We start from the raw sequence: 12,866 nt of genomic DNA, 5'->3' as shown, positions 1-12,866 counted from the left end.
TATAATAAATAAAGTACCCCTTGTTGGAAAATATGAGGATATTAGAAGTCCCCTTGGAGTTCCATAACCTGTATAAAAGAACTTGGCCTTCGGCCTCGTGCTTTTATATGGTCCTGGAACTCCTCGGTGACTTATAATATCCTTATATTTTACAATAAGGGGTATTTTATTCACTATATATTCCTTGAAATACTGTAAAATATAAGGGCATACTATTTTGGGTGTGTTTTTGAGTTGAAGCTGCCAGTCCTAAAGGAACAACCTTGTGCAGTAATACATAGATACATCTAATTGCCTTGGGTTGCTGTTATTTTAAGATTTTTCCCGAGGCAGTAACTCCCATTTGTATGTATGAAGCAAGGTCTAAGGAGGAGGTATGGTATTTTCACCCAGTAGGCTATGTTCTTGTTTTTTTGCTCTAATAAAAATAATTGGAGTGGGAAATCTGTTTTATTTAAACACACTTGCAAAAAAACAGATCTGCAACATAGATTTACTAAAGTAAGGTCTGGCCATTAAAAAACAAAGTGAGTGACCATTCAGAAGCAGTATAATTTCTAATGCTATTTTCAGTCATTTGCTTTGGCTTATGATTTCTTTTCTTGTAGGTTATTGCAAGTGTTTTAAGGAATTTATCCTGGAGAGCAGATGTGAACAGCAAAAAAACCCTTCGAGAAGTGGGAAGTGTCAAGGCACTTACGGAATGTGCTCTGGATGTAAAGAAGGTAATAGGCATAACACATGCAATGAATGACACTCTTTTGTTTGTATGGTTTATTGTAAAGGTATGGGATTTGTTATACGAAAACCTGTTATCCAGAAAACGCCGAATTAAGGAATGGCCATCTCCCATTGACTCCATTTTATCCAAAAAAATTTTCATGTAATAAAAAAACAGTACCTTGTACTTGATCCAAACTAAGATATAATTAAGCCTTATTGGAAGCAGAACCATTTGGGTTTATTTAATGTTTACATGATTTTCTAGTAGACCATCTATGAAGATCCAAATTACAGAAAGATCCATTATCCAGAAAGCCCCAGGCTCAAGCATTCTGGATAAAATGTCCCACACCTGTATAAAGAATTCATATTCTGTTAGAAATTCCCCATCTCACATTTTCTAATCTCCAAATCTCTGAAAACCTTTAAATTATAAAGCTGATTCTGTGTTTTTTTTTCTCTTTAATAGGAGTCCACTCTGAAAAGTGTGCTAAGTGCTTTGTGGAATTTGTCAGCTCACTGCACTGAGAATAAAGCAGATATCTGCTCTGTGGATGGGGCATTGGCATTTCTAGTTGGCACATTAACTTACCGAAGTCAAACCAATACTCTGGCTATCATTGAGAGCGGTGGTGGAATACTCCGTAATGTGTCCAGCTTGATTGCTACTAATGAAGACCACAGGTTGGTTGATTATTGTTTGTGTTTTTGTTTCCTGCATTCCATTTATATGTTGTATACTAAGATTTGCTTTATAGCTGAAACATTTACCTGTATGTAATTTACTCTTTTTTTATAGATTACATATACTTGATATTATTCAAGTATCTTAATTTTTGTCTTTTGTTTGTTTTTATTAAGGCTGTCAGAAATAATATACTGTTGTGAAAGTCTTAAGTATTTTTCTTTATGCTTAAATTACAGACAAATCCTAAGGGAGAACAACTGTTTGCAGACCTTACTCCAGCACTTGAAATCGCACAGCTTGACTATTGTAAGCAACGCCTGCGGCACCCTGTGGAATTTATCAGCACGAAATGCGAAAGACCAGGAGGCCCTCTGGGACATGGGGGCAGTCAGCATGCTCAAAAACCTTATCCACTCAAAGCACAAAATGATAGCTATGGGCAGTGCTGCGGCTTTAAGAAACTTAATGGCAAACAGACCTGCAAAATACAAGGATGCCAATATTATGTCCCCTGGTTCAAGTGTGCCATCTCTTCATGTTCGGAAACAGAAGGCTTTGGAAGCTGAATTAGATGCACAGCATTTATCTGAGACATTTGACAATATTGATAATTTAAGCCCCAAAACCACCCACCGCAATAAACAAAGGCATAAGCAGAACCTGTGCAGTGAGTATGCTTTGGATTCTAGCAGGCATGATGATTCCATTTGCCGCTCAGATAACTTTAGTCTTGGTAACTTGACTGTTCTTTCTCCATATATTAATGCAACTGTGCTACCAGGATCTTCTTCACCTCGACCAACTATGGAAGGTAACAGACCTGAAAAAGACAGAGAAAGAACAGCGCAGCTTAGCAACTACCATTCTACAACTGAAATTTCTGGAAACTCTTCTAAGCGTATTGGCATACAGTTGTCGACTACAGCTCAGATTTCTAAAGTTATGGATGAAGTATCAAATATTCACCTGGTTCAGGAAGACATGAGTTCAGGGTCTGCTTCTGAAATGCACAGCATGTCAGATGAAAGAGCTTCACAGAGGAAATCTTCCAGTAATCACCCCCATTCAAATCCATTTAGTTTCACGAAAGGTGACGGTTCCACGAGGGGTTGCCCGGTAGCATTTACGAAAATGGAATACAAAATGGCATCAAATGATAGTTTAAACAGTGTCAGCAGCACAGATGGCTATGGGAAACGTGGCCAAGTAAAACCATCTGTAGAGTCTTACTCTGAGGATGATGAAAGTAAATTTTTTAGTTATGGACAGTATCCTGCAGGGCTAGCACACAAAATTCACAGTGCAAACTACATGGATGATAACGATACAGAACTAGATACACCAATTAATTATAGTCTGAAATATTCAGATGAGCAGCTGAATTCTGGTAGACAAAGCCCAACACAGAATGAGAGATGGTCCAGACCAAAGCACATAATAGACAGTGAAATGAAACAAAGTGAACAAAGGCAACCTCGAACCACCAAAACAACATATAGTTCATATACTGAAAATAAAGAAGAAAAGCATAAAAAATTCCCTCCCCATTTTAACCAATCAGAAAATGTACCTGCTTACACCAGATCAAGGGGGGCGAACAACCAAGTAGACCAGTCTAGAGTGAGCTCTAATCTTTCTAACAATTCAAAAGCTTCCAAACCTCATTGTCAAGTTGATGACTATGATGACGACAAAACAACAAATTTTAGTGAACGCTATTCTGAGGAGGAACAACAGGAAGATGAAACTGAAAGACAAAACAAGTACAATATTAAGGCTTATGCTTCAGAAGAACACCATGGGGAACAGCCAATTGATTACAGCCGAAAGTATTCTACAGATGTTCCTTCATCAGCACAGAAACCATCCTTCCCATATTCAAATAATTCCTCAAAGCAAAAACCCAAAAAAGAGCAAGTTTCATCTAACAGCAACACTCCAACTCCATCACCAAACTCCAACAGACAAAATCAGCTTCATCCTAACTCTGCTCAATCCAGACCTGGGCTAAATAGACCAAAACAAATTCCTAACAAGCCTCCTTCTATTAACCAAGAGACTATTCAAACATATTGTGTTGAAGATACGCCCATATGTTTTTCACGAGGCAGTTCTTTATCTTCGCTCTCCTCTGCTGAGGATGAGATTGAAGGACGGGAAAGAAATTCAAGGGGACAAGAATCAAACAACACTCTTCAAATAACAGAACCTAAAGAAATCAGTGCAGTCTCCAAAGATGGTGCAGTAAATGAAACCCGTTCATCAGTCCACCATACACGGACTAAAAACAACAGACTTCAAACATCTAACATATCTCCCTCTGATTCATCCAGACACAAATCTGTTGAATTTTCATCAGGTGCTAAGTCACCATCAAAGAGTGGTGCGCAAACACCCAAAAGCCCACCAGAACATTATGTCCAAGAAACACCTTTAATGTTTAGTAGGTGCACGTCAGTGAGCTCATTAGATAGTTTTGAGAGTCATTCTATTGCTAGCTCTATAGCTAGCTCTGTGGCAAGTGAACACATGATTAGTGGGATTATAAGCCCTAGCGATCTTCCTGACAGCCCTGGTCAAACAATGCCTCCAAGCAGAAGTAAAACACCACCACCTCCTCAAACAGTGCAAGCTAAAAAAGATGGCAGTAAGCCTATAGTTCCTGACGAAGAAAGGGGAAAAGTTGCAAAGACAGCAGTACATTCTGCAATTCAAAGAGTTCAAGTTCTTCAGGAAGCAGATACTCTCTTGCATTTTGCTACTGAGAGTACACCTGATGGATTTTCATGTGCATCCAGTCTCAGTGCTTTAAGTCTGGATGAGCCATATATTCAGAAAGATGTACAGCTGAAAATTATGCCGCCTGTTTTGGAAAATGATCAAGGGAATAAAGCAGAGCCAGAAAAGGAGTTTATAGACAATAAAGCTAAAAAGGAAGATAAAAGATCAGAACAAGAAAAGGATATGCTTGATGACACAGATGATGACATCGATATACTAGAAGAATGTATAATTTCTGCCATGCCTAGGAAACCTTCAAGGAAAAACAAGAAAGTTCCCCAACCAACGCCAGGAAAACCACCACCACCAGTTGCGAGAAAACCAAGTCAGTTACCGGTTTATAAACTACTTTCATCTCAAAATAGACTTCAGACTCAAAAGCATGTTAATTTCACACATTCAGATGATATGCCTAGAGTTTACTGTGTTGAAGGAACGCCAATAAATTTTTCTACAGCAACATCTCTTAGTGATCTCACAATAGAATCCCCACCAAGTGAACCGACAAATGATCAGCCAAATACTGACTCTCTGTCCACGGACTTAGAAAAGAGAGACACTATTCCTACTGAGGGAAGGAGTACAGATGACACAGATGCAAGTAAACCTTTAAATCCTACTACAGTACTGGATGAGGATAAAGCTGAGGAAGGTGACATTCTTGCAGAATGTATACATTCTGCCATGCCTAAAGGAAAAAGTCACAAACCATACAGAGTCAAAAAAATAATGGATCAGATTAATCACACGTCAGCTGCAACGTCCTCCGGTAATAGCAGAAGTATGCAAGAAACTGATAAAAATAAGCCAACCTCACCAGTAAAACCTATGCCACAATCTATTGGTTTCAAAGAACGCTTAAAGAAAAACACAGAGTTGAAACTAAATCCTAATAGTGAAAATCAGTACTGTGATCCGAGGAAACCGAGTAGTAAAAAACCCTCAAAAGTTGCAAATGAAAAGATTCCAAACAATGAAGAGAGAACTAAAGGATTTGCATTTGATTCCCCTCACCATTATACGCCAATTGAAGGGACACCATACTGTTTTTCGAGGAATGATTCATTAAGTTCCCTAGATTTTGAGGATGATGATATTGATCTTTCCAAAGAAAAGGCAGAGTTAAGAAAAGAAAAGGGAACAAAGGATACTGACCAAAAAGTAAAATACAAACATGAGAATAGAGCTATAAATCCGATGGGCAAACAAGATCAGACTGGACCAAAGAGCTTAGGAGGAAGAGATCAACCTAAAGCATTAGTACAGAAACCAACTTCATTCTCTTCTGCAGCAAAGGGAACCCAAGACAGGGGGGGGGCTACTGATGAGAAAATGGAAAATTTTGCCATTGAAAATACTCCTGTTTGCTTTTCTCGGAATTCATCTTTGAGCTCACTAAGTGATATTGATCAAGAGAACAATAATAAAGAAACTGAACCTTTAAAACAAACAGAAACTTCTGAAGGACAGCTAAGACTGGGCAGACCTCAAACTTCAGGGTATGCACCTAAATCTTTTCATGTGGAGGACACACCAGTGTGTTTTTCTAGGAACAGTTCACTCAGTTCTTTGAGTATAGACTCTGAAGATGATTTGTTACAGGAATGCATAAGTTCTGCTATGCCCAAGAAAAGGAAGCCATCAAAAATTAAGAATGAAGGTGAGAAGAGTTGTTCAAATAGCGTTGGTGGCATTTTGGAACCAGATCTTTCACTAGATCTGAGAGATCTCCAAAGCCCTGTTTCTGAAAATGCCCTTTCCCCAGACTCTGAAAACTTTGACTGGAAAGCAATTCAGGAAGGTGCAAATTCAATAGTGAGTCGTTTACATCAAGCTGCTGCTGGTTCACTCTCCCGACAAGGATCTTCAGATTCTGATTCCATTCTTTCATTGAAATCAGGAATTTCCTTTGGATCCCCATTCCATCTTACTTCAGACAAGGAGGAAAAGATAATCACTAGTAACAAAGGGCCAAAAATATTAAAGTCAGGTGATAAAAGTGCACTTGAAAATAAAAAAATTGAAGAAGAACCGAAAGGAATTAAAGGGGGCAAGAAAATTTATAAGAGCTTAATAACAGGGAAATCACGCTCCAGCTCAGACTTCTCAAGTCATTGTAAGCAATCAGTACAAACAAATATGCCCTCAATCTCCCGAGGAAGAACAATGATCCATATTCCTGGTGTTCGTGCTAGCTCTCCCAGCACAAGTCCTGTATCAAAAAAAGGGCCTGTTTTTAAAAATGTACCATCCAAAAGTCCAAATGAAAACCAGAGTTCTAGTAGCTCACCCAAAGGTACAAAACCTTTAAAATCCGAATCATTGTATGGTAGCAGGCAGCCATCGACACCAAGTGGATCAAGTAAAGGAAACTCCAGGTCAGGATCTAAAGATTCTGCTTCTTCGAGGCCATCTCCACAACCATTAAGCAGACCTTTGCAGTCTCCTGGTCGGAACTCTATTTCACCTGGTAAAAATGGAATAAGTCCTCCAAACAAATTTTCTCAATTGCCAAGGACATCATCTCCTAGTACAGCATCTACAAAATCATCTGGCTCAGGAAGAATGTCTTATACATCTGCAGGGAGGCAGCTGAGTCAACCGAACCTTAGCAAACAATCGGGACTGCCCAAAACGCCTAGCAGTATACCTCGAAGTGAATCTGCATCAAAAGGTTTGAACCAAAATGCAAACACTGGGTCAAACAAAAAAGTAGAACTGTCTAGAATGTCCTCAACAAAATCTAGTGGAAGTGAATCTGACCGATCTGAGAGACCTGCTTTGGTGCGCCAGTCTACCTTTATTAAGGAAGCACCTAGCCCAACATTAAGAAGGAAATTGGAAGAATCCGCATCATTTGAGTCCTTATCTTCCTCATCAAGAGCAGATTCTCCAACAAGATCACAAACTCAGACACCTGCTTTGAGCCCCTCCCTTCCTGATATGGCTTTATCAACGCACTCCATTCAAGCTGGGGGGTGGCGGAAAATGCCTCCCAACCTGAATCCTGCTACGGAACACGGTGATAGCCGCAGACGTCATGACATAAGTCGATCACATTCGGAATCTCCATCCAGGCTTCCAGTCACACGATCAGGTACGTGGAAACGTGAACACAGTAAGCATTCATCTTCACTTCCTCGTGTTAGTACGTGGAGAAGAACTGGAAGCTCATCATCCATTCTTTCTGCTTCATCCGAATCTAGTGAAAAAGTAAAGAGTGAAGATGAAAAGCAGCAGATATGTTCCTTTCAAGGACCTAGATCTACATCCGAGTGTTCATCTTCTGCAAAAGGAACTTGGAGAAAAATAAGAGAGAGTGAAATTCTTGAGACCCCAAGTAATGGATCATCAAGTACTATTGCAGAGTCCAACTGTAGTTTGGAATCTAAAACTTTATTTTACCAAATGGCTCCTGCTGTTTCTAAAACTGAGGATGTGTGGGTAAGAATAGAGGATTGCCCAATTAATAATCCAAGATCAGGAAGATCACCTACTGGTAACTCTCCACCAGTTATTGATACTGTTTTAGATCAGGGTCAGAAGGAAGAGGCCGCAAAAGACTGCCATAGCAGGCACAATTCGGGGAATGGGAATGTATCTTTGCTGGAAAATAGACAGAAATCTTTTATCAAACTGGATGGCTTAGATACAAAGGGAACTGACCCAAAGTCTTTAAAAAACAACCAGCAAGAGACAAACGAAAATACTGTTGCTGAGCGTACACCCTTTAGCTCAAGCAGCTCAAGCAAACACAGCTCTCCAAGTGGGACTGTTGCAGCACGTGTCACACCCTTCAATTATAACCCCAGCCCCAGAAAAAGCAACTCCGATAACAGCACATCGCGACCTTCCCAGATTCCCACCCCTGTGACAACCAGTACAAAGAAACCAGACTCCAAAACAGAAACAGACTGTAGTGGATCTCAGAGCCCCAGAAGGCACTCTGGTTCTTATCTGGTGACTTCAGTTTGAAATGAACTTCTAAGAAAACTCTGATGTATTATTTGAATATGTTAATGTATATTGTTAAAAAGACACAAGTATATAAAACAAAGGCTGTAAATATATTTGACTTTTAGTGGGAGTTGTCTAGGAAGCCATAATTTAAAAACAAGCTCGTTCATCAGTTACTGCAGGAGACTTACAAAGTGAAAATCATGGAAACACTGGCAAGAATATTTGTAGAAGCATTTTACATAAACCTCTTCAGTAGCAAAAATAATTATTTAGTAATCGGATGTTCCTTATCACTGATTCTCTTTACAATAATGGATGCTACCATAAATCCTACTTAATGTAGTTGTTTCACTATGTTCTAGGAGACCGACATAACCACATCAGGGATAACCGGTATTTATGCAGAAAAAGTATTGTTTTAGTAATTGTGAATCAGTTTGTGTGCAACTAACCACGTGGCTGTGAAATTCACAGCCCTGTGGTTTCTACTGATTTTTTTTTTTTAAATCAAGGACTGTCCCTGGCCTCGCTTTACTGCATGACAGAATTGACCTTTCAGTAATGGTTTTTGCTCCCATCGTGCATAGGTACCGTAGCTGTGGTGTAACCATTTGCACACGTTTGTGCTCTGCAAGAAAAGGAAATCTGTGTTACTGGTAACTTGCTGCCCACGATAATCCTCCCTGGACTGGGTTTTCTCAAAAGTAGTCATTTGCTATGCTGTATGTTGTATATTCTGGTATTTGAGGTAAGATGGCTGCTCTTTTATGAAGGGGACGGAATGTCTCTACATGACCTAAGTGAACATTTCTGAATAAATTAATACTGTATGTAAATTCTAATTTGTCTTTATTGTGAACTTGTTAGGTGGCATGCACATACTGTATTTTTTTTTGTATATCTGATTAATGAATGAAGGGAAAAGGTAACTTATTTTTTTTATTCTTTTTGCAGTACTGTTTAAAGTTAAAATTGTTGCCAAGTGCAGGAGATGGACAAAATGGAAACGCCAAGCATTCTCTGAATAATTATACATTGTATAGGCTACATTTTTGTTTTTCTGCAATGATTATGTGCTTCTAATAGTGTGTCCGAATGCCCAGCAAGCCTAAAAGTTTGATCATGTGGTTATGGTGGATTTACTGTTTTTTTTTGTTTTTTTTTTCAATTCAACCTGCTTTATTATTGTGGGATATCTAAACATATTGAGGAAACAGTCCGCCAGTGCTTGGCTGTAATTCCCCAATGTATAGACACAATGATGGCAGCCTATAACACACAGGCAATGTAGGTTTCAGGTCTCCTTTGGTTTTTATTGTCCAGCACTTACACTTAAATTATACCCACATATATGTATAATGGCAATGGTAAATCAAGGACTTTTTTTTTGCATATCTTCCAGTGGAATAAATATACCTTCACAGCGTAACAAATAGCTCTTTTTTTCCCTCTAAAAAGCATTCTTTGTTGCGAGATTACATTTTGCAATGGAGAGTTGGACTTTACGATCTTTAAATGATCTTTTTATCGTTAGACCAAGATTATCTTGAAACGATCGTTTAAATGTACGATTTGTCCATCAACTAAAAATACCATTTCAAGCAATGTTGTCTACTTGAAGCCAAGAAAACCGAGGTAGCTGCCTGCTTGGCCCTGCAAACAATGGGACAATAGATAGATTTCACTGTGCGATGAAAATTTTCTAACCTTGCCGATCAATTTTCTGAGCGATGTCGGATAAAAAAATTGTTAGATGCACAATGGTTGATTTCCACTAACCTCCCGATAATTTCACAGATTGGTTGGATTGCACTAAAATCGGTCGTTCATCAAAGAAAAATCTTTGCGTCTATGGGGACCTTAAAGGGACTGTCAGGGGAAAACATGTAGGAGAAATAACAGCCTGCCAGAAATTAGTTCCATCCTAATGTGTAGGCACAAGTCAAATGACTGGGGGCAGCAGGGATACTGACAATATGTCTAGCCCCATGTCAGATTTGAAAATTGAATATAAAAAAAAAATGTTTGCTCTTTTGAGAAGTGGATTTCAGTGCAGAATTCTGCTGGAGTAACACTAGTAACTGATTAAGATCGGACTACTACTGGCTTGACAGCTTGGAATAACTCCAATTTATTCCTATGGCAGTTGACTGGATCCGCTGATTTACTTTTTGGTTCAGGCAATTGTCACTTGATTAGCAGAGGGGGTGAATGCCAATGTTTTTGTTACCCAATTATCTGCCTACCCGCCTATCTGACGTATGGCACCGGCATGCAAGATCTTCTTTCAAAAAACATGGCAAGCTTAAATCCACTGAGATGCTGGAGTTACAGATGTTTTTATATTTAATTTTGAAATCTGACATGGGGCTAGACATATTGTCAATTTCCCAGCTGCCCCAAGTCATGTGACTTGTGCTCTGATAAACTCTTTTCTGCTGTACTGCAAGTTGGAGTGATATCTACCCCTCCCTCCCCCCCCCCCCAACAGCCAAACAAAAGAACAATGGAAAGGTAACCAGATAACAGTTCCCTAACACAAGATAACAGCTGCCTGGTAGATCTAAGAACAACACTCAATAGTAAAAACCCATGTCCCACTGAGACACATTCAGTTACATTGAGAAGGAAAAACAGCAGCCTGCCAGAAAGCATTTCTCTCCTAAAGTGCAGGCACAAGTCACATGACCAGGGGCAGCTGGGAAATTGACAAAATGTCTAGCCCCATGTCAGATTTCAAAATTAAATATAAAAAAATCTGTTTGCTCTTTTGAGAAATGGATTTCAGTGCAAAAGTCTGTTGGAGTAGCACTATTAACTGATGTGTTTTGAAAAAACATGTTTTCTGATGACAGGATCCCTTTAACTATACCTTTAACAAAGATCACAACATAAGCAGCAGCTCACACAATTTCAAGATGGCTACAATTTACCCATGCTGGGTGAATGTCATGATGATCTGCTAGATAGCTAATCTTGCACTTAGTAGTTTCTTTTCAGACTTCAATCAGCTGAAAAATATTGGCAGCTCAGTCTGAAATACATAAAAAATACATGTAATCAGTGTTTCTATTTGTTTACTTCAATAAATTTAAATAGTGCTCTTTTCCCCAATTGTTTTCACTATCATACTCATATAAATATTTTTGAATTCATAAATTATTACAGTCCTGTGAAAGTCACAATTTTCCCTGGATAACTTTTTTTTGTCCTTTTCAGTATGTCACCAGTTTTTTTTTTGCCAAGGTAGTATGCAAAGTTTTTATAATAAAATAACTTGAAACTTTTGTTTGTGAGTTCTGTATTGGGGGGGGGGGGGTTAGGCTATTTTTTTCCATTTAGGTTTCAGTACTTATAACATCAGTTCCAGGTATCACTTATTGATGATATGTGTTTTGTACTTTTAACCTTTACTTTATATCTGTCATTATATCTCTGTCAGAAGGTTTCGAGAAGGGAAGAAGAGGAGGGACACCTTATTCCTACAATATACACAGTCAGCTGGTGTCTCATAGTCTCAGTTTACTATATATTATCTTCTCCCTAGTGAGTAAGTAACTCAAAGCTGCTGAACATATACAAGATCACTGTGGACAGAGAAAGTCTCAGTGACATATTTCAGATACATGGTTTATAATCCGTTATTCTTTAAACATGGTTTGAAGTAAGGATGCACCTAATCCAGGATTTCAATGTGGGATTTGGCCAGGATTCATACTTTTTCAACAGTAATTAGTTTAGGCCTGGCCGAACCAAATCAAAATCTTAAAAATCATGTGACTTTTCACAAGGAAGTCAAAAAACAAATTTACACGGGCAGTTCGCTTTAACCTTTCCTGTTTTTAATTTGGAAATGCAAATTAGGATTTGAATTTAGATAATAGTTTCGAATAATAAAAATGTGGATACAGTGCACCCCTATTTCGAAGCATGCTATAAACCATAAAAGTGTAGTTGGAATCTGTGCTAAGGTTGAAGGCTTTGCATTATTATTATTATCTTGTATTTTTAAACTACCACAAATTCCAATATGCAATAGAAGAGTGTATACATTGGACATACAGATTGCATGCATTAACAACCATTAACCATAACAAGAGGTGATTAATTAAACAGGGATCCAATAGGGGCAGGACTGATGAGCAGGGGCAAGAGAACCTGGACTAGGCTAATATAAAAGAGGTAAGTGCCTAGTGCCACACATTATGTCCTAAGCTTCATCTTACCTCTAGTTCTGGACCTTACTATTTATATAGGGTTTTTATGGCAAACCCTAAAAATGAATATGGCTAAAAATGCCATACTTTAAATACTGAATTTATTGCACAAGCCTAAAGTTTCAGCTTGTCAATAGCAGCAATGATCCAGGACTTCAAACTTGTCACAGGGGGTCACCATCTTGGAAAGTGTGTGTGACACTCACATGCTCAGTGGGCTCTGAGCAGCTGTTGAGAAGCTAAGCTTAGGGGTCGTCACTAATTATCAAGCAGAAAATGAGGTTGGTCTGTAATATAAGCTGAGTCTACAAGGCTGATTATTAAATTCTGATGCTAATTGTACTGATTTCTGTTCTGCCATGTAGTTATTATCTGTATTCATAATTTGTAACAAAATAACCCCTGTTTTGGGTACATATGCAATAGCATTTATTATACTTATATATATATACTTTAAAGCCTTTAGAGTGCTCCCACAACCCCCCTGTTTTGATATT

General features: G+C 38.6%; 1 protein-coding gene across 6 annotated transcripts in view; it reads left to right on the top strand.

Annotated features, from left to right (window-relative positions):
* The window catches only part of apc.S (adenomatous polyposis coli S homeolog), a 67,159-nt gene extending 58,171 nt beyond the window's left edge, over window positions 1-8,988 (top strand). For 5 of the 6 annotated variants that reach the window (XM_018244324.2, XM_018244327.2, XM_018244325.2 and 2 more), the window contains 3 exons: window positions 609-725; window positions 1,193-1,407; window positions 1,648-8,988. In XM_018244324.2, the coding sequence (XP_018099813.1) occupies window positions 609-725; window positions 1,193-1,407; window positions 1,648-8,167 (6,852 nt within the window). In that variant the 3' untranslated portion in view covers window positions 8,168-8,988. The remainder of the gene's footprint in view (window positions 1-608; window positions 726-1,192; window positions 1,408-1,647) is intronic. The other variant, XM_018244328.2, reaches the window with a different exon arrangement.
* Window positions 8,989-12,866: the final 3,878 nt, after the last annotated feature.

The sequence above is a fragment of the Xenopus laevis genome, chromosome 1S (genome assembly GCF_017654675.1).
Source record: "Xenopus laevis strain J_2021 chromosome 1S, Xenopus_laevis_v10.1, whole genome shotgun sequence".
Taxonomy (NCBI): domain Eukaryota; kingdom Metazoa; phylum Chordata; class Amphibia; order Anura; family Pipidae; genus Xenopus; species Xenopus laevis.
Note: the sequence above shows the minus strand (reverse complement) of the source record. Positions and strands in the feature narration are given on the sequence as shown.